This window comes from Rutilus rutilus (assembly GCF_951802725.1).
Source record: "Rutilus rutilus genome assembly, chromosome: 10".
In the NCBI taxonomy this organism is placed as follows: domain Eukaryota; kingdom Metazoa; phylum Chordata; class Actinopteri; order Cypriniformes; family Leuciscidae; genus Rutilus; species Rutilus rutilus.
The window spans coordinates 3,590,001-3,607,727 of record NC_140215.1 but is presented as its reverse complement, the minus strand read 5'-3'; the positions used below and the strand labels follow the sequence as shown (position 1 = coordinate 3,607,727).

General features: G+C 37.6%; 1 protein-coding gene across 2 annotated transcripts in view; it reads right to left on the bottom strand.

Moving 5' to 3' along the window:
* slc4a10b (solute carrier family 4 member 10b) overlaps positions 1–17,727 on the bottom strand; it is an 80,424-nt gene that overhangs the window by 39,287 nt on the left and 23,410 nt on the right. For both annotated transcript variants that reach the window (XM_084420850.1, XM_084420851.1), the window contains 4 exons: positions 14,079–14,160; positions 7,175–7,318; positions 3,102–3,240; positions 1,514–1,674 (listed from right to left, as the gene is read on the bottom strand). In XM_084420850.1, the coding sequence (XP_084276976.1) occupies positions 1,514–1,674; positions 3,102–3,240; positions 7,175–7,318; positions 14,079–14,160 (526 nt within the window). The remainder of the gene's footprint in view (positions 1–1,513; positions 1,675–3,101; positions 3,241–7,174; positions 7,319–14,078; positions 14,161–17,727) is intronic.

The following is a 17,727-nucleotide window of genomic DNA, read 5'->3' as shown; positions in this document are numbered from 1 at the left end:
TACTGATCTTCTTCTATATCCTACTGGATTTGCAACACTTTCTCAGGCTCAACTCATGAAATATTGATGCTGAGAAGCTAAACACTAAATCTTTGTACATACATGTCAATTACCTGAGCTGTAAACACTGAGAATCTGTACACGTCTTACACCAATCCCACAGAGATTAAAGTGTTGAACTCAGTTTAAGGTGTTCCTCGGAGGCATACGAGCGCTGGCACATCCACAGCCTATTACAATGTGATAATTTGACAAGGGAAGCTCATTTGACCAAAGATGGTAAACATTTCACCGGAAAGAATAAAAGAGTCTCACGGAAACATGTTCAGGTCACAGTTCGATTCACAATCAAAAGAGAAAAACAACCAATTATATTTTACAAAAAGAAAATAAAGCTTTTTTTTTGTTGTGGTATAAAAATTTGAATCAAGAATTGTAAAATTGTACTGGTATGTAAAATGTTGCATGGGTCAAAAACAATGAAAGCAATAATAAAAACAATGCAATACAAAAAAATATGACAAATTTAGGTTACGATAGTCCACTTTAGACATTCTACTAACTACTTTGCAACTACATGTCAACTAACTCTCATTAGCCTATTAGTAGACTGTTAGTTTTGGGTTAGCAGAATAAGTTTACATGTACTTGCAAAGTTACTTATAGTCAGTACTAATCAGTACTATAGCCTACTAATACTCTAATGAGAGTTAGTTGACATGTAGTTACAAAGTGACTTATAGTTATTTGAATGTCTAAAGAGGACTATCTAAATAAAGTGTAACCAAAATGTTTGTTAAGTGTAATTACAGAAAAGTGTGTGCTTTTTTAATCAATTGGCAGCACACCTATTTTTAAGACCACTTTTTTTCCCTTTACGTTTTCCCCGAACTCTCATTACGTTATGCATCCGTATGTTTTGCTTTTACGTTTTCCTAGAATTGTAATTAATCTCAATAATGAGAATCACTTTACTCTACATTACTGTCATTTTCACTGAATTAAAGTAAAAATGTTGTACTACAATGAATTTAAACTAACTTTTAATCAGTGTACATTAAAGAAAAGTTCAACAAATGTTGTATAAATAGTTCACAATTAGTTTTATCCGACTCAGAATTGGATTTTCTTTGTTGCATTAATGAGGATTATTTTGGAAAATGTAATTCAATGCAAACCTTATCCAAAAAAGTCTCGATTTTTTCTTTATCATTCCATTTTTCTTATGGATATTTGGATTAAATGTGACGTAGAAGTGACAGATTTCATCATGTTTTTATAGCCTAATAAAATCAGTTCTATGATAATTTATTTTTTTTTTTTGCATTTCTTTAAAATAAAACACACAAAAAATCGTATCTACATTCCTCCTCTTTTCCAGCTTGCTTCCTAACCTAGTAAACCTGGCATTATATATTATGACTATTGTTGGCTCCTTGACGAACTGCTTTGTTCCTCTCTTTTAAGTCGCTTTGGATAAAAGGCATAAATGCGCAAGCACAGAAAGCTGTACCTGCGACCTCCTCCAGAGAGCTGGCCCTCATGTCCAGCATGACGGTGCCGTTGATGATGCAGCTCCGCAGCTCGAAGAGACTGTGCAGAGAGAGCGTGGCCACGTACGGTTTACTCCAGCGCTCACCACCGTCCTCCACGTCCTCTTCAAACTTCAGCCACCTGGACACAGTTAAAACAATCACACCTGCAGCCAGATGACCAATGCATGTCAGAGCTGAACCTTCACATGAAGCTCTCGCACTAATCCAGAAGAATCGGAATATCGTGCACAAGCCATCCGTCCTTCATTTCATGTGTCAAATATGCCCGTTTACAACTTGAGAGCACTATGACCTGTCATTCAGTGTTTGCAATGACAAGCAGGTGAAAAATGTATTAATCTTTTTTTTTTATGGTATTTTTGTAACCCTAACTGAATAAGTAAATGAGGATTTGTGTTGTTTCATGTGAATATTTCCTATTTTTTGGATATAAAGGACTACAATTTACAAGACAAAATAAAAATAATTCCTGTGCTGAGTGCACTTGCATTTAGAAGTGATGCCATATGACAATGTAGAAACCATCATCATCATTTTAAGTGCTGTATTTAGCCTTTCTGTTTTATCACACACACACACATTACACAACAATGGTTCTTTATATAACCTCAGCTCTCTTAGACTAATGCCGCTCAACAGATTTAATGCATCACTCATGCTCTCAAAACATATCAGAGCAGCCAAGAATCAATCTCTGAGAAACGCTGAACATTAACACATCATGTCAAAAGCCCCCCAAAAATACTGATTAATTATTCGTGGGCTAAAAACAGATAAAGATGTCGTAGAGGGTCAAGGCAAGTTCTTTGAAATGTAATCTTTTGCATTCATCATGTTGGTGTCATGCATTTTTGAAAAACATCTATATCACTTTTGACAAAAAAAAAAAAAAAGAATAAACTACTCTAGATCTGTGTAATAATTAAGTAAAAAGTCATAAAATATTTTCCTTAACACCTGGAAAACTTCTGGGATGTCTTGATTATTAAGCTAAAAAGAAATCAGTAATAAAATCAGATTTCACAAAAAATACTTTTATGCTTTTATGACAAATATTAATAAATTTTAAATTTTTACTATGAATACGCCACTTTTTTTGCATAATAAAAGCATTGAATAAAATCAGGATTATAAAAATTGTATTTTAAAAGCTTGGCACATGCACTCTAAACTAGATTTTTAAAATACTTTTCATCTTCTCAGACCTCCTGATATGTCGTTGACCCATAAATGTGCATTAAACGACTAAATGTGCATTCACTCCATGTCAGATTTACCATAATTGCGAGATTCTAACATGTAACGAGCATTCACGTCCTCGTAATTACAACTTGGAAGCTGGGAATTTTCTGAGAGCTCTAACTCGTACCACCTGACCGCTGCAGATTAATTTGACTGTAGAGTGCAATAGAAATGCATAAGACGTGATCAGCTCTGAGTAGAACGTCATGGGTTGTCATCTCATAATTATGCGGTGAATGCAGCATGAATCCAGATATGACTGGTTGAGGTGATATCACATGATCAAGTCACATGGGTCAGTACCTGGCGGTTTCTCTCCACTCAGCATCCTCTCCATCACGGAGGCAGATCTCATCCAGCTCAGTGAAGAGGTCATGTGGTATGTGCTCTTCATCATCATCCTCAGTGCCCAGCAGGAACTGAACCCTCTGAGAGGGAGTATCTGTGACACATCATTTCAGGGTTTTTTAATGAACCACTAAGCTCAGTCGTAAAGGTCACGTGGCTAAAATAGTCATACAAACATCAGCTAAAAAAGCATCAGAGAGCCAAAACAACACAAGTTATGTTGCCAATAATACACCACGGGAAATAATCTGGACTCGTCACTGTTGAGTCGTCATGATGAGCTGCTAAAAGAGCAACACACATTCGACAGTGAGCCTGTCCGGATCAGAGACCACAACAGAAAGACAGCGCACATCAAAGAAACATTATCAAATAGGACAGACCGTCAAAGAGAAGAAGAAACGATGAAAGGGAATCAGAAAGAACAGAAGACGACATCAAACAGAAAAAATAAAGAAGGATATATGATTTTAAAAAATACTGTCATTTACTGCACAAATGTGTTGGCCACTGTTAGTAAATGTTAGTTAAGGGAATGGTTCACCCTAAAATGGGAAATAAGTCTCATTTACTCACCCTGGTGTTGTTCTAATGCCGTATGCCCTTCTTTCTTTTTCAGACCACAAAAGGAGAAATGTAAAAAATGTTGTTTTTTTTAAACAGATGCAAAAGTATCAAAGAATGATCCCATGAAGTAAAATCTGGGCTTATTTTTGTTTCGTTTTTTTATTAAAATTCCTTTCATCTAAATGGCATGAGACTTTGTGGCTTTTCCTACTCTTGCTACTTCATACTTCAGTCCAATAAAATTGTTACAATTTGTTATTATATTCCTTTTATAATAAATCCAAAAGCAAAACATGCTAAAAGAGTTATAAAAGAGAGTGCTAATGAGCTAATGGGTGATCCTCTGCAGCCACCTACTGGTTATAGTGGTAATTTCATGTCATTTTCAGAGTATTTACTCCAACTCTGAGCGAACTCTCTGCTCCTCACCACAGGGCTTCTCAGGCGCTGCGAGCAAATCACTCCGCACAAGTAGCAGTGCTTCGCCTTCTGAGAATATAGTTCCCAGTATGTATACGGTTAGAAGATGGCTGTGTCTCATGTGACCTTGTTATTCGTACACGCTGTGACTATACAAATCACAACATGTAAATAGGAAAATGTTGGCATTATTTTGTCACTAAGGGAGCAGTATGCTAGCTGGAGCCGTTTACCTCCAGTCTTTGTGCTAAGCTAGGCTAGCGGTGGGTGCGTCAGACAGAGTTACGGCACGCACGGAGATGAGAAGGGTATGTGTGGACTTATCTAACTCTGGGGGATACGGGGAATAAGCTAAAGTCCCAAAAAGTCGGCGTGTTCCTTTAAATGTGTGTTTTCCACCAGGTGACAGAAATCCTCCACTAAATCCTGGCACATTTTCTATGCTATCTCCATGAATGAAAATGATAAATGTAGATCTACCTTAAAGTTAATTTTACTGCACAAATGTAGCTAAAAAAAAAAAGTTTAAAACATTAAAAAATATATATTTTACCCACAGATGGTTGAGCCCCCCAATATTGAAATCCTAGAATCGCCCCTGTTATATTCCCAGTTGTTCTGGGGGTTTATAATAGGGTTTAGTGAAAAACAAACAGAAATTGTATGTATAATTTAACGAAAATCTTGGCCGTTGGTCTTCTGTGCGTGTCTGCGTGCTCGTGAAACTCTATCAGTGCTGCAGTTCACTCCAACTCGCCCACAAAAACACACAAGTTATGAGAAATCAAGATGGATAAAAACACCACATGAAACACAAACCATGTAACTTCTTCTCTGAGGTGAATATTTTAGTTGTGTTCGTCGTAACAAGAAGTCATTGCGTTCACATCTGCCAACTGTCATTCTCATATTTCCGGTCCGGATATATTCAACTCAGTGAAGACAGTACACGGATACTTTTAATGGGATTTCTAGGAGTTGTATTACATGTCGCATTTATATTCATCTTGATTTCTCACAACTTGTGTGTTTTTGTGGGCGATTCGGAGTGAACAGCGGCGCTAACAGAATCTCACGAACAACGGCCAAGATCAGGATTTTTGTTTAACAATGCATTATATTTCTGTTTGTTTTTCACCAAACCCTATTATAAACCCTCAGAACACTTGGAATAAACGACACGGTTTCATGGGACCGTTCACTGATACTTTTAAGTGTTTTTTTAAAGCTTGATGCTGGTCGCTATAGACCAATTTCGAGCCGACGTCACAGTTACGTAATGGCGTTAGCTAGTGGCAAAACAAAAGGAAAACTGGAGGCGGTATGGCAAGCTGTTTTAACTTTTATTAATTTCCAGGATATGAACTGTTGATATCAAGAATTACATTGTTACTAGTAAAAATGTGCATTACTGATATCAATAATTCAATTGTCACTAGTTGAAATGTCTATTCTTGATATCAACAAATGAATTGCTACTAGTAACATTTTTCATTTTTGATATCTGAAAATGTTTTTCTGATATCAATATAATTTCAGATATCTAAAATGTCTTTCTTACTAGTAACAATCACATTCATGATATCAGAAATTAACATTGTCACTAGTGAAAACTGAATTATTGATATAAAAAATGAACATTGTTACTAGTAGCAATTCAATTGTTTATATCAAGAATAGACATTTCAGCTAGTGACAGTTTAATTCTTGATATCAAAAATAAAGGTTTTTACTAGTAAGAATTGTATTTCTGATATGTGAAATTGGAATTTCAACAAGTAAGAAATCAATTCTTGATATCAACAATGGATTTTGAATGGCAGCCTGTGGTGACATTTCACTAGTGAAAATACAATTACAGATATCAAGAATTATAGTTTTTACTAGTTGAAATTAAATTGCTGATATCAAGAATTAGCATTTTAACTTGTGAAAATTTAATTGTGGATATCAAGAATTAGCATTGTTACTAGTGGAAATGTAATTTCTGATATCAAAAATTGCCATTGTTACAGTAGAAATCTAATTCCTGATATCAATAACTATCATTTTAACTAGTAAAAACTGAATTGTTGATATCAAGAATTAGTATCCTGGAAATGATTAAAAGTTAAAACGGCTTGCCATAAGGCGGCCAATACAAACCAGCACAGATTCGGCTACATAATAAGGAGCTTAAATTATTATTATTGTTATTAAATGTCATCTTGTTGTGTAGTTGGGTGCAAGAATCGACGGAGCACAGGCTCCAATTTGAAATTTTATCGCATAATGTTTTCTAAATGATTGTGATTATTTGTGAATCATCTATGATTGTATACATTGTTGTGATCGATTGTGACTAGACTTTTTGAAGAACCTGGTAAGAAAGGGTAATCAAATACATGAATATGCTGTATCTGGAATTTTTATTTCTAGAAAATATTCACATCGTTAAACTTTTGCAAATAACAATCACGGTCCTGGACAGTGAGTGGCCTTGCACATTAAGATAATATCGGATTTTCTCCAGTCATTATTAAAAAACAAGCTAACAAAACTTGCAAACTAAGGTTAGTGAAGCGGCCGGGGGATCGTTCTGCCGCCACCTAAGCTCCGCCCACAAAAAACGACATAAGGGGTCTATTCACTGCCATTTTATGGAGAGACCAAAACAGAAAGCAGGATATTTTTTACATTTTTCCTTTTGTGATCCAAAAAAGAACAACATACTTCATTAGAACAACACCAGGGTGAGTAAATTATGACTTTATTTTCATTTTAGGGTGAACTATCCCTTTAATGCATAAAGTGTTTCCGTATCTTTGTTTTGTTTTACGGGACAAACATCTAAACATGTTTAATGCAAGATAGATTTGCTTGAGATGCAAAAGGAAATAAGAAATTAAATATGTATCAAATTTAACTAAGCTTTTGCTGAAAACAAGAAAATAAAATTGTGTGTCAAACAAATCTAAGAATGTTTAGATATCTGTACTGAAAAACAAGACAAACATACTAATATAATAATTGCATGCATAGAGGAAAGGATGGAGTGTTACTGTATGAAGGTGATTCTCGTCCGTCTTCGACCCCTGAGTCTCTCTCCTTGCTTCTCTTCCTGTGCCGGTGTCCGTGATGTCGATGGCGTCGGTGGGTTCTTCTGCCCAGAGGAACGTGAACACCGATATACAGAGTCCTGTGACCTATTGACCAAAAGCAAACAGACAGGGACTCGGAGAATGTAAAATCTCCTGTATATTAAATAAAAAAATGCACATTTTAGATCATGTTCTGAGGCCCTTTGTTAATTAGGATTTTTTTCAACAACAGAGATAACATTCACCGAAATGAAACTTCATACAATTGGAAAATACTAAATGGTCTTATATTGAGCATAAAACAAGATATGAAAAAATATATATATACTGGGCAAACTTTTTTTTTTTGCTATATTTTCCAGCAGCGAATGAAATACAAGTACACTTATAATCAATATTGTACAGGTTTTTTTATGCGCTTTGGTACTATTTTGACATGTAAGGTGCACATTTTCAAAAATTATAGTACTAATATCACAACAGATCATCAAAAGTGCATTTTTTTCAAACATTTCAGCATGTTTTCAATTGAGTTAGTACAAATAACTGTTTAATCTACATAAATGTTTCATTCACAATAACTGTCTTTCATAATGCCATTACTATCAAACTTTTGATTTTCATCTGTTTTCGCTCAGTTTAATACATTTGTCTATTATTGAATCATACTGATCTTAATGGTTAATCAATGAATCATTTGGTTCATCTATAGATTCTATAGATACAGATTCTATAGATATAGTTTCTACTTTGTTTGCAATTTTTGCAATTGAATATTCAATAATTGAATATTGATATTTGCAATTCCGATACTGATAACCAAATGTAACAAATTCTTTTTACGTCATAAGCGATTTATCTTAGATTATAACCACTATGTTCAAAGTGTGTGTGTGTGTGTGTGTGTGTGTGTGTGTGTGTGTGTGTGTGTGTGTGTGTGTGTGTGTGTGTGTGTGTGGTCTGGTAAACTCACAAAATATCCCCACAAAGATGGCAATATCCAAAATCCTTGTCCTTGTGGGGGCATGTTATTGGTCCCCATGAGGAAAACAGCTTATAAATTATACTGTGTGACTGTGAGTGTGTGTGAGTGTGTGTGAGTGTGAGTGGGGTCAGAGATGCATCAGAAGAAGGGAGACAGACGGCATCAAATACGGCATGTTTACATTAGAGTATGTATGTCATGTGATACTGTAAACAGATTACCATGGTAGAGACTGCCACATTACTGTAACTCACTTTTCATCTGTAAAGGTCAGCTACAGTATTCAGTCATAATGGCACAGTGAAAACATTTACTGTATTTCCAGCAAACCCGGTTCCAGCACAAAACCTCATGGCCGTTTCATAACTTCACACCTTTTGATAACACACTAGACAGATACCATTACAAACATTATTGATTCAATTACATACGTTAGGTAATGTAAGTGTATTTTTAATGTGTATTACTGTAATTATTTCATCAACAATGGTCATTTGAAACATGTTTCTTGCATTGTTTGCTGTTAAATGAATTGATTGTTAAAAGTACTAAATTGAAAGAAGATCATACTGTTGTGTTTTGGTGATTAAACCAAATGTTGTCATTATATATTTCAATAATTTTGTGTTTGAAACAAATGATTATTTCGACTGAAATGTGTATTATAATGAAAGCATGGGATCAGGTTTTGAAAGAATGACCAGCTTTGTTAAAATGTGAAAATGTACCAAAAACTGTAAAATAATCAACTTTTATTATTAACTTAAACATTCATACTCAGATGGATATTTTTTTTTAAACTTTTTTACTCATCACTTACTCCGTTGCAATGCATTATGGGTTTGTCTTTCCCATAAAAGATACTTGCAGGTCTGCTTCACTATTCAGCCAAACGAAGGTGTTTTAGAAGGCAGCGTAATTATGCTGTGGCTCATTTGGAATGATTATCCTACATAATTATGAAAATACAATTATACAATAATTATACAATAATTATACGGCTGCCTACCGTTTTGGCATGCTTCCTTAAACATATGATCCCTAAAATTGCTGTCATTAGGTTTTAAAGTGGAATGTAAAGTAGAGACGATGCAATAGAAAAAGTCCGTTTACCAAACATATTTAACCCGTATTTACTTCTCTTTTCTGAACAATGCTAAATAACGGTTATCACTCACTGTAATTGCATTTGAATGATTGAGAGGTCGAGACAGCAGCATGAGTTTAATTGCTGTGAAACATAACATCTGTCTGTGTGCTTACACACACACACACACATGACATATATAGACTAATGCTAACCTACAGACAGATCTTCCTCTTCCTGGCAGTTAAAAGGAAGCTGAAAGCTGGATAAAATGAGGCTTAAATTACATCATAAAGTTGTGTTTGAATTACATTCATGTATGTTAGTACATAACATTATGAGAAGGACTGAATGCATCGTCCTGCAATGGGAAACGGCTCAATGACACAGGCTTATATCGATTTCTAAAGCTTTAGACTTTACAAGGTTGACCACTTGTGTTTACAAAGTCCTGACATTTAAAACTCAAGATGATGTTCACAAGATTCAGAGGAGCGTCTGTGATCAAAATCACCAGACCCAAATATCCGAACAGTGTTATTCACTCACATGTTCTTCAGAGAATCGGGCTTTATGCACAAAATATCCTCAAGTATAAAAGTATGTGCAAAGTGTGCCCATTATGTGAGCTCCTGGGCCAATTCAGAGTGAATCTTACAGCTGCCTAGTGTTCACTGGGTTATAAAACGTGTCTGAAAATGAATAAATGTCATGTGTTCAAAAGCTGAAACTGCAGATGTATTTACAAGCTGCAGTGAGTGGAGGAAATGTCATATTTTTGCTGTCACGAGCAGTGTTTTTGCAGCTCAGTGTAATATATACAGTATGTTGACATATATGAGTATGTTGCATGAATATACTGTACAGTGAGGAAAATAAGTATTTGAACACCCTGCTATTTTGCAAGTTCTCCCACTTAGAAATCATGGAGGGGTCTGAAATTGTCATCGTAGGTGCATATCCACTGTGAGAGACATAATCTAAAAAAAAAAAATCCAGAAATCACAATGTATGATTTTTTAACTATTTATTTGTATGATACAGCTGCAAATAAGTATTTGAACACCTGAGAAAATCAATGTTAATATTTGGTACAGTAGCCTTTGTTTGCAATTACAGAGGTCAAACGTTTCCTGTAGTTTTTCACCAGGTTTGCACACACTGCAGGAGGGATTTTGGCCCACTCCTCCATACAGATCTTCTCTAGATCAGTCAGGTTTCTGGGCTGTCGCTGAGAAACACGGAGTTTGAGCTCCCTCCAAAGATTCTCTATTGGGTTTAGGTCTGGAGACTGGCTAGGCCACGCCAGAACCTTGATATGCTTCTTACAGAGCCACTCCTTGGTTATTCTGGCTGTGTGCTTCGGGTCACTGTCGTGTTGGAAGACCCAGCCTCGACCCATCTTCAATGCTCTAACTGAGGGAAGGAGGTTGTTCCCCAAAATCTCGCAATACATGGCCCCGGTCATCCTTTCCTTAATACAGTGCAGTCGCCCTGTCCCATGTGCAGAAAAACACCCCCAAAGCATGATGCTACCACCCCCATGCTTCACAGTAGGGATGGTGTTCTTGGGATGGTACTCATCATTCTTCTTCCTCCAAACACGTTTAGTGGAATTATGACCAAAAAGTTCTATTTTGGTCTCATCTGACCACATGACTTTCTCCCATGACTCCTCTGGATCATCCAAATGGTCATTGGCAAACTTAAGACGGGCCTTGACATGTGCTGGTTTAAGCAGGGGAACCTTCCGTGCCGTGCATGATTTCAAACCATGACGTCTTAGTGTATTACCAACAGTAACCTTAGAAACGGTGGTCCCAGCTCTTTTCAGGTCATTGACCAGCTCCTCCCGTGTAGTTCTGGGCTGATTTCTCACCTTTCTTAGGATCATTGAGACCCCACGAGATGAGATCTTGCATGGAGCCCCAGTCCGAGGGAGATTGACAGTCATGTTTAGCTTCTTCCATTTTCTAATGCTTGCTCCAACAGTGGACCTTTTTTCATCAAGCTGCTTGGCAATTTCCCCGTAGCCCTTTCCAGCCTTGTGGAGGTATACAATTTTGTCTCTAGTGTCTTTGGACAGCTCTTTGGTCTTGGCCATGTTAGTAGTTGGATTCTTACTGATTGTATGGGGTGGACAGGTGTATTTATGCAGCTAATGACCTCAAACAGGTGCATCTAATTTAGGATAATAAATGGAGTGGAGGTGGACATTTTAAAGGCAGACTAACAGGTCTTTGAGGGTCAGAATTCTAGCTGATAGACAGGTGTTCAAATACTTATTTGCAGCTGTATCATACAAATAAATAGTTAAAAAATCATATATTGTGATTTCTGGATTTTTTTTTTAGATTATGTCTCTCACAGTGGACATGCACCTACGATGACAATTTCAGACCCCTCCATGATTTCCAAGTGGGAGAACTTGCAAAATAGCAGGGTGTTCAAATACTTATTTTCCTCACTGTATATATATATATATATAACATTTATATTATATATATATATATATATTTTATATATAAATAACAAATTTGTCTTAATTATGTACATGCATGTGTGTGTATTTATATATACAAAATAATTATACACACTACACACACATATATTATGTAAACACAAACTTGAATGAATCGTTGTCTAGCGCTACATTTCAGAGCTGTGTAGGATATAGAGCCTCTATTTAGACTCTGATGACCCATTTATTATAATAATTTGGATACTGTAATTATTCTCTCCGTTCCTGCCTCTTTTTCACAGACAGAATGTAAAAATAGCTGATCCAGGGGCAGGAGAGCGGCTGACGTCATCTGCAGTCCTGTGAGAATACGCTTCGAGTAGCTGTTCTTTTTCCCTGTTAAACGCTCTCAGAGACCAGCCATCCATCCTCCCACCGCTCTCTTCTCTTCATGTCATTTCAGAGGCAGATAAACACACACACACACACACACACACACACACGTCTCTCTGGTGCGACGTGCTCTTGGTTTGCCACCCACAGACTAGCATTAACTTCTCTGAGCGCTTATTATTGTGTGTATGTGTGTATGACAGCGGCTCCAGGATGAGCGAGCGATGTCGTGCTCTTGTCGTTTTCTACACTTCCTACACAAAGTTCGTTTGCTACTATGAGAGAATCTGTTGAAAATAAAATCCTTTCAATTCGCAATTGATTCCAATACATTTTGATGTTAGCCTAAAATACGTAGCACACAGTGGTACATTTGAATTAGACTGAACTATTTTTATTGCATGGTTGAGCAATACATGAATATGTTATCAGAGCTCTCTGAAAACGATTTAATCGTGTTTTACTATTTTATATTTGAGTTTGATACTGTTTTGTCACTCCGGTTTTACGGTTTCGCTTAGCTTTGCTGCTCTTATTTGTGTTTTATGTGTTGTTATGCAGGTCTTACTATATTTTAATCTGGTTGTTCTGTAAAGCACTTTAGTGGCTGTTGTAAATGTGCTATACAAATAAAGTGAACTTGAACTTGACGAATATGCAAATATTTCTCACTTTATCCACCATCTATGAGATCATTCTTCCACTGGGGTTATTGCAAAGCATTCTGGGATTGTCTACAACAGATACACTACCTTTCAAAAGTTTGGTTTCACTAGATTATTTTTTTCTGTTTACCAAGGCTGCATTTATTTGATCAAAAATACAGTAATAATATTGTGAATATTATTACAATTCAAAATAAATGTTTTCTATTTGAATATATTTTAAACTGTAATTTATTCCTGTGATCAAAGCTGAATTTTCAGCATCATTACTCCAGTCTCCAGTGTCACATGATCCTTCAGAAATCATTCTGATATGATGATTTTTATTATAAATGTTCAACTGCTTAATATTTTTGTGGAAACCATAATACATTCAGAAATACAAAAGCATCCTTGCTAACTAAAAGTATTAAATTCCTTCTTTTTTTTTCTTAATGATCTCAAACACTAGTTGTACACAGATTATCATCAATTTATGTGAGAATGGTTTGCAGAATATTTCAAGATTTTTTGATTATTAGAAAGAACAGCATTTAATTAAAACATTTTAAAACATCTTTACTGTCACTTCTGATCAATTTAATGCATCCTTAGTTACCAAATAAAAGTATTTGTGTGTGTGCGTGCGCGTGTGTGTGCGTGTGTGTGTGTGTGTGTGTGTGTGTGTGTGTGAGTGAGTGAGTGAGTGAGTGTGTGTGTGTGTGTGTGTGTGTGTGTGTGTGTGTGTGTGTGTGTGTGAGAGTGACTGTGTGTGTGTGTGTGTGTGTGTGTGTGTGTGTGTGTGTGTGTGTGTGTGTGTGTGTGTGTGTGTGTGTGTGTGTGTGTGTGTGTGTGTGTGTGTTAGAGAGAGTGTGTACGTGTGTGTTAGAGAGTGTGTGCGCGCGTGTGCCCTTGTTTATATTACATTGTGGGGACCAAATGTCCCCATAAGAATAGTAAAACCTGAGATCACCTACATTGTGGGGACCAGCCAGCGGTCCCCACTTTTCAAAAGGCTTATAAATCACACAGGATGAGTTGTTTTGAGAAAGTAAAAATGCAGAATGTTTCCTGTGATGGGTAGGTTTAGGGGTAGGGTTAGTGTAAGGGGACAGAATATACAGTTTGTACGGTATAAAAACCATTACGTCTATGGAGAGTCCCCACAAAGATAGCGAACCAGACATGTGTGTGTGTGTGTGTGTGTGTGTGTGTGTGTGTGTGTGTGTGTGTGTGTGTGTGTGTGTGTGTGTGTGTGTGTGTGTGTGTGTGTGTGTGTGTGTGTGTGTTTTTACCTTCTAGCTCCTCCTTCTCCAATCCGGCTTTAAGCATGGAGCGAGTTCCTCCTCTGTCCACAACAGCCTCCTCATCATTCCTCTGTGTGTGTGAGAGAGAGAGAGAGAGAGAGAGAGAGAGAGAGAGAGAGAGAGAGAGAGAGAGAGAGAGAGAGAGTATGTGTCAGCATGGAGGTCTGTCTCAGAGCGACAGGGCGTAATGGATGCGTCTCTCACTGACAGACACATTTGTCCCAGCATGTCAAACAGAGACAGATTCTCACCACACAGACACACACACACACACACACAATCTGATGCTCGCTGTCCAAAGCCTGCAAATCTGAGTGGATAATGAACAATAGTTTTGAAGATTTTCTGAATAATACTGCGAGCTCTTTCTCCTGAGAAACTAGGGCACTACTATACACTTGCTCAGCTCCACACAGGTCTGAAATAACATGAGAGCGAGTAAATTATCATGCGGAAAAAACGAAAGACAGTTCACATGCATTGCTTGAGGAACACAGGTGTATTTTCATCCAGTTCCTCAATATATTTCTCTGCTTTTTATGGGAATGAAAGTGCAGTCCGAACACCAGACGGTTACCATGGTTACTAATCTAGCCAACAGCAGCAGCCTCTCCATGAAATCAAACTGCCCCATGTTCTTCAACAAAGAAACCAATGTTTAGTTGTTTAGTTCTGTGTCATACTGAAAGCTTCACCACAACATGACAGCGACCTTTGACATTTACCTTTAATCACAGTGTAAAAGACCCAGTGCTGGACGGGTAACGTCTCAATACTATCACAGGACAAATGCCAGGGATTTATTAATAAACATAAGCATGTACAAAATACACAATAAAATGCATATTAAAGCTGCAGTCCGTAACTTTTTTGGGTTAAACATTTTCCAAAATAAAGTAGCCAACATAACCAGCCAGTGTTCAAAACTCTCTGCTTGCCGTAGCGCGATTCAAAAGGGTAAGCTTGTGATAATGTTTTAACTCCAGTGGTACTGGTGGATTTCCATGGGAAATTCGAGCATGTCTTTGCGTCATTACGTCTCATCTGTACACATAAAGAAGAGTCTCGGCTAGTAGGCCATGAGTGTGAGGATGTTGGAGGTGGAGATTTACAGCCTTTTCTCACAGCACTTCATATAATTAAACTCATCAATTTGATGGCGAATCCAGAAAGGTTCAAGCGACAATCACCAGTGACAACTGGAGATTCACCCGTCGTAAAATGCAAAACACTTCGGAGTGGCTACAGAAAAAAAGAGACTGCAACCGGCCCCTGCGAAAACAAGGATAAATATCGGAAGGGCTTTTGAAAGGTGGCGTGAACTCCGTGTTTTGAAGGGGTTGAAAACGAACACAGAGACGTCTTTTTTTCTGTTGGACAGGTAGGACATTTCAATGGTTCAATTATGTAACAGTAGCGTAGCCTGGCAAGCCAGACCTACATCAAGATGTTAAGTCTGGCAACTCACCATAGACACGGCTCAATTCGATAAACGGTTGCCTTTCAAATTCCCTCTGCACGCAATAGGACAGCGCTTCAACCAACCAGAGCGTTTTCCCAACAGCCGAGCTAAAGTTAGTTGATAGATTCAACTTTTGCCATATCTGGCCGGCAAAACTACGAACACATCTTCCTGTTTTAAGAATGACTTAAGTGCCGTTCTTTGTTCTTTTCTCAAAGAAAAGCTTAACTCCAAGTCCTCCAGAGTCACGGACAAAGCCGATTCGAAAGACCGCTGTTCGCCAGCAGCAGCAGCCGTTCTTTGTTTTCAAGTAGCAGGGAGTTCACACGGAACCGTCACAACTCTGTCGTCATTACGTTAAGCCCGCCCACCGACTCTATAAACGATGTGATTGGCCTGACCTGAGTTTGGTTTTTCCAGCTCGAAAGTCAACGGAGAGTTGCCAGACTACCCTGGAAGCAAAATAAATGTTGCTGCCGCTAGGGTGCATCTAGATTTCTAGGCTAACAGTAGCGCACTTGTTCATTTAATTCATACAGTTACCGAGAACTGAACTACAGGTAGCCCTAATACACAAATGTAGTCACGCAATGCTGATGTTGTTAACGTTAAAGGAGTCATAACCTGCAATTTTCACTTTTCCACGAGAATCAATGTATGTTATGATCGACTAACGATTATACACTGGCCGGGAAGCCGATATTTAAAAGTGAAGCGTTTGTTTACCTCAGGGTAAATAAACCAGCACGCGTGCACGCGCACTCAAATACGAGATTTTGATTTCAGCTCCCTCTTGACGTCATGAGGTAGTAGGATATACCATATGGACACCGCAGCAGGAAGCCCCCCTTCCCCTCTGCCCCTCATATTCAGTTCAGTCAAGAAAGATGGAGAAACCGAGTGCACACCGGACTTGCTCTGTGGTTGATTGCCATAAAAAACATGTAAATGTGTTTTATCTCCCAAAATCGGACGAAACTATCAGGGACCAGTGGATGAAATTCATTTTTAATGACGCTGTCCCAACAACCCTTTCAACTGGCGTATCGTTATGTGTGTGCGCTTTATTGTATATTATATAACTATGACAACATATCATTGTATTGATTTTTTATAGAATAGATAACGATACATAGATAAATAAAACAAACAGTCAAGTAATAATAAACATAAAGAAAAACAACACGTTACCTGTCTAAAGAAGAAAAATATTGAATGTCTAAATAACGTGAAACAAGGCAAAAACAGCACATGATAGTAAACGTCTCATCTCAATAACCACTGTAAGCTGATAAAATAAGTAGACTACATCTCCGTTAATGTAATCGACATTAAATAAAAGGTAAACCTATGTGGGAGAAAATAGCAACAAACGTTTTAGCTCGTTACCGATGTTAATGTATGTCTCAGTCAAAATGATTGTCTTTACCATTCAGAGACATCTTGATGTAGACGTCCATCCAACAACTCTACATCTTCCCTCTCCAGCTCTGGTTCAGAGTCCGGCTCAAACATGTAGGGTTGAATCCCGTAGGTCGCGGCCGGGTCGGGTTCATTCACCACTTGCGCCATGATGTCAGTTTGTAATGATGCTGAAGTTACCTGCGTGTCAACCCCCCTCCTTCCTTCAACCAATCAACGCGCCCCTCATTTGCATTATTAAAATGAGCGTCCACGACAGCCAAAACATCGCATTGATCTCGCGAGACAATAATGCCTTCAGAAATAAGGGTAAAAGTAGGTCTGTGTTTATTTTTTTCCACTTTTCTTTTTTAGAAGGGCCTGAAAGACTATAATACAGCAGTAGGTATCCAATGTAATACTAGGTTATGACTCCTTTAACAATTTGAGAACAAAGTATAATGTGCACGGTTTGACGTGATATGATAAGCGATCGTTAGATTTATAGGTGCGATTTACTGCAATGCTTTTTTCCCCTTAGTTGGTCCGAACAAAAGTGGATGTTACTTACTTGTTCAGACGACATTTCCCAGTTAAAATTCTTATGTTGGTCATACTTCCAAAAAGTAGAATCTGTGATTGCGAATGCCAGGATCCACACCACCAGCGCGGTGATCGACAGCCGCACATTCTCCTCAAAACATCGGATTCATCCGCGCTGTGCCGTGCCGAGGCACAACCCACGTAAAGTCGATAATTCCGCGAATAACTGCA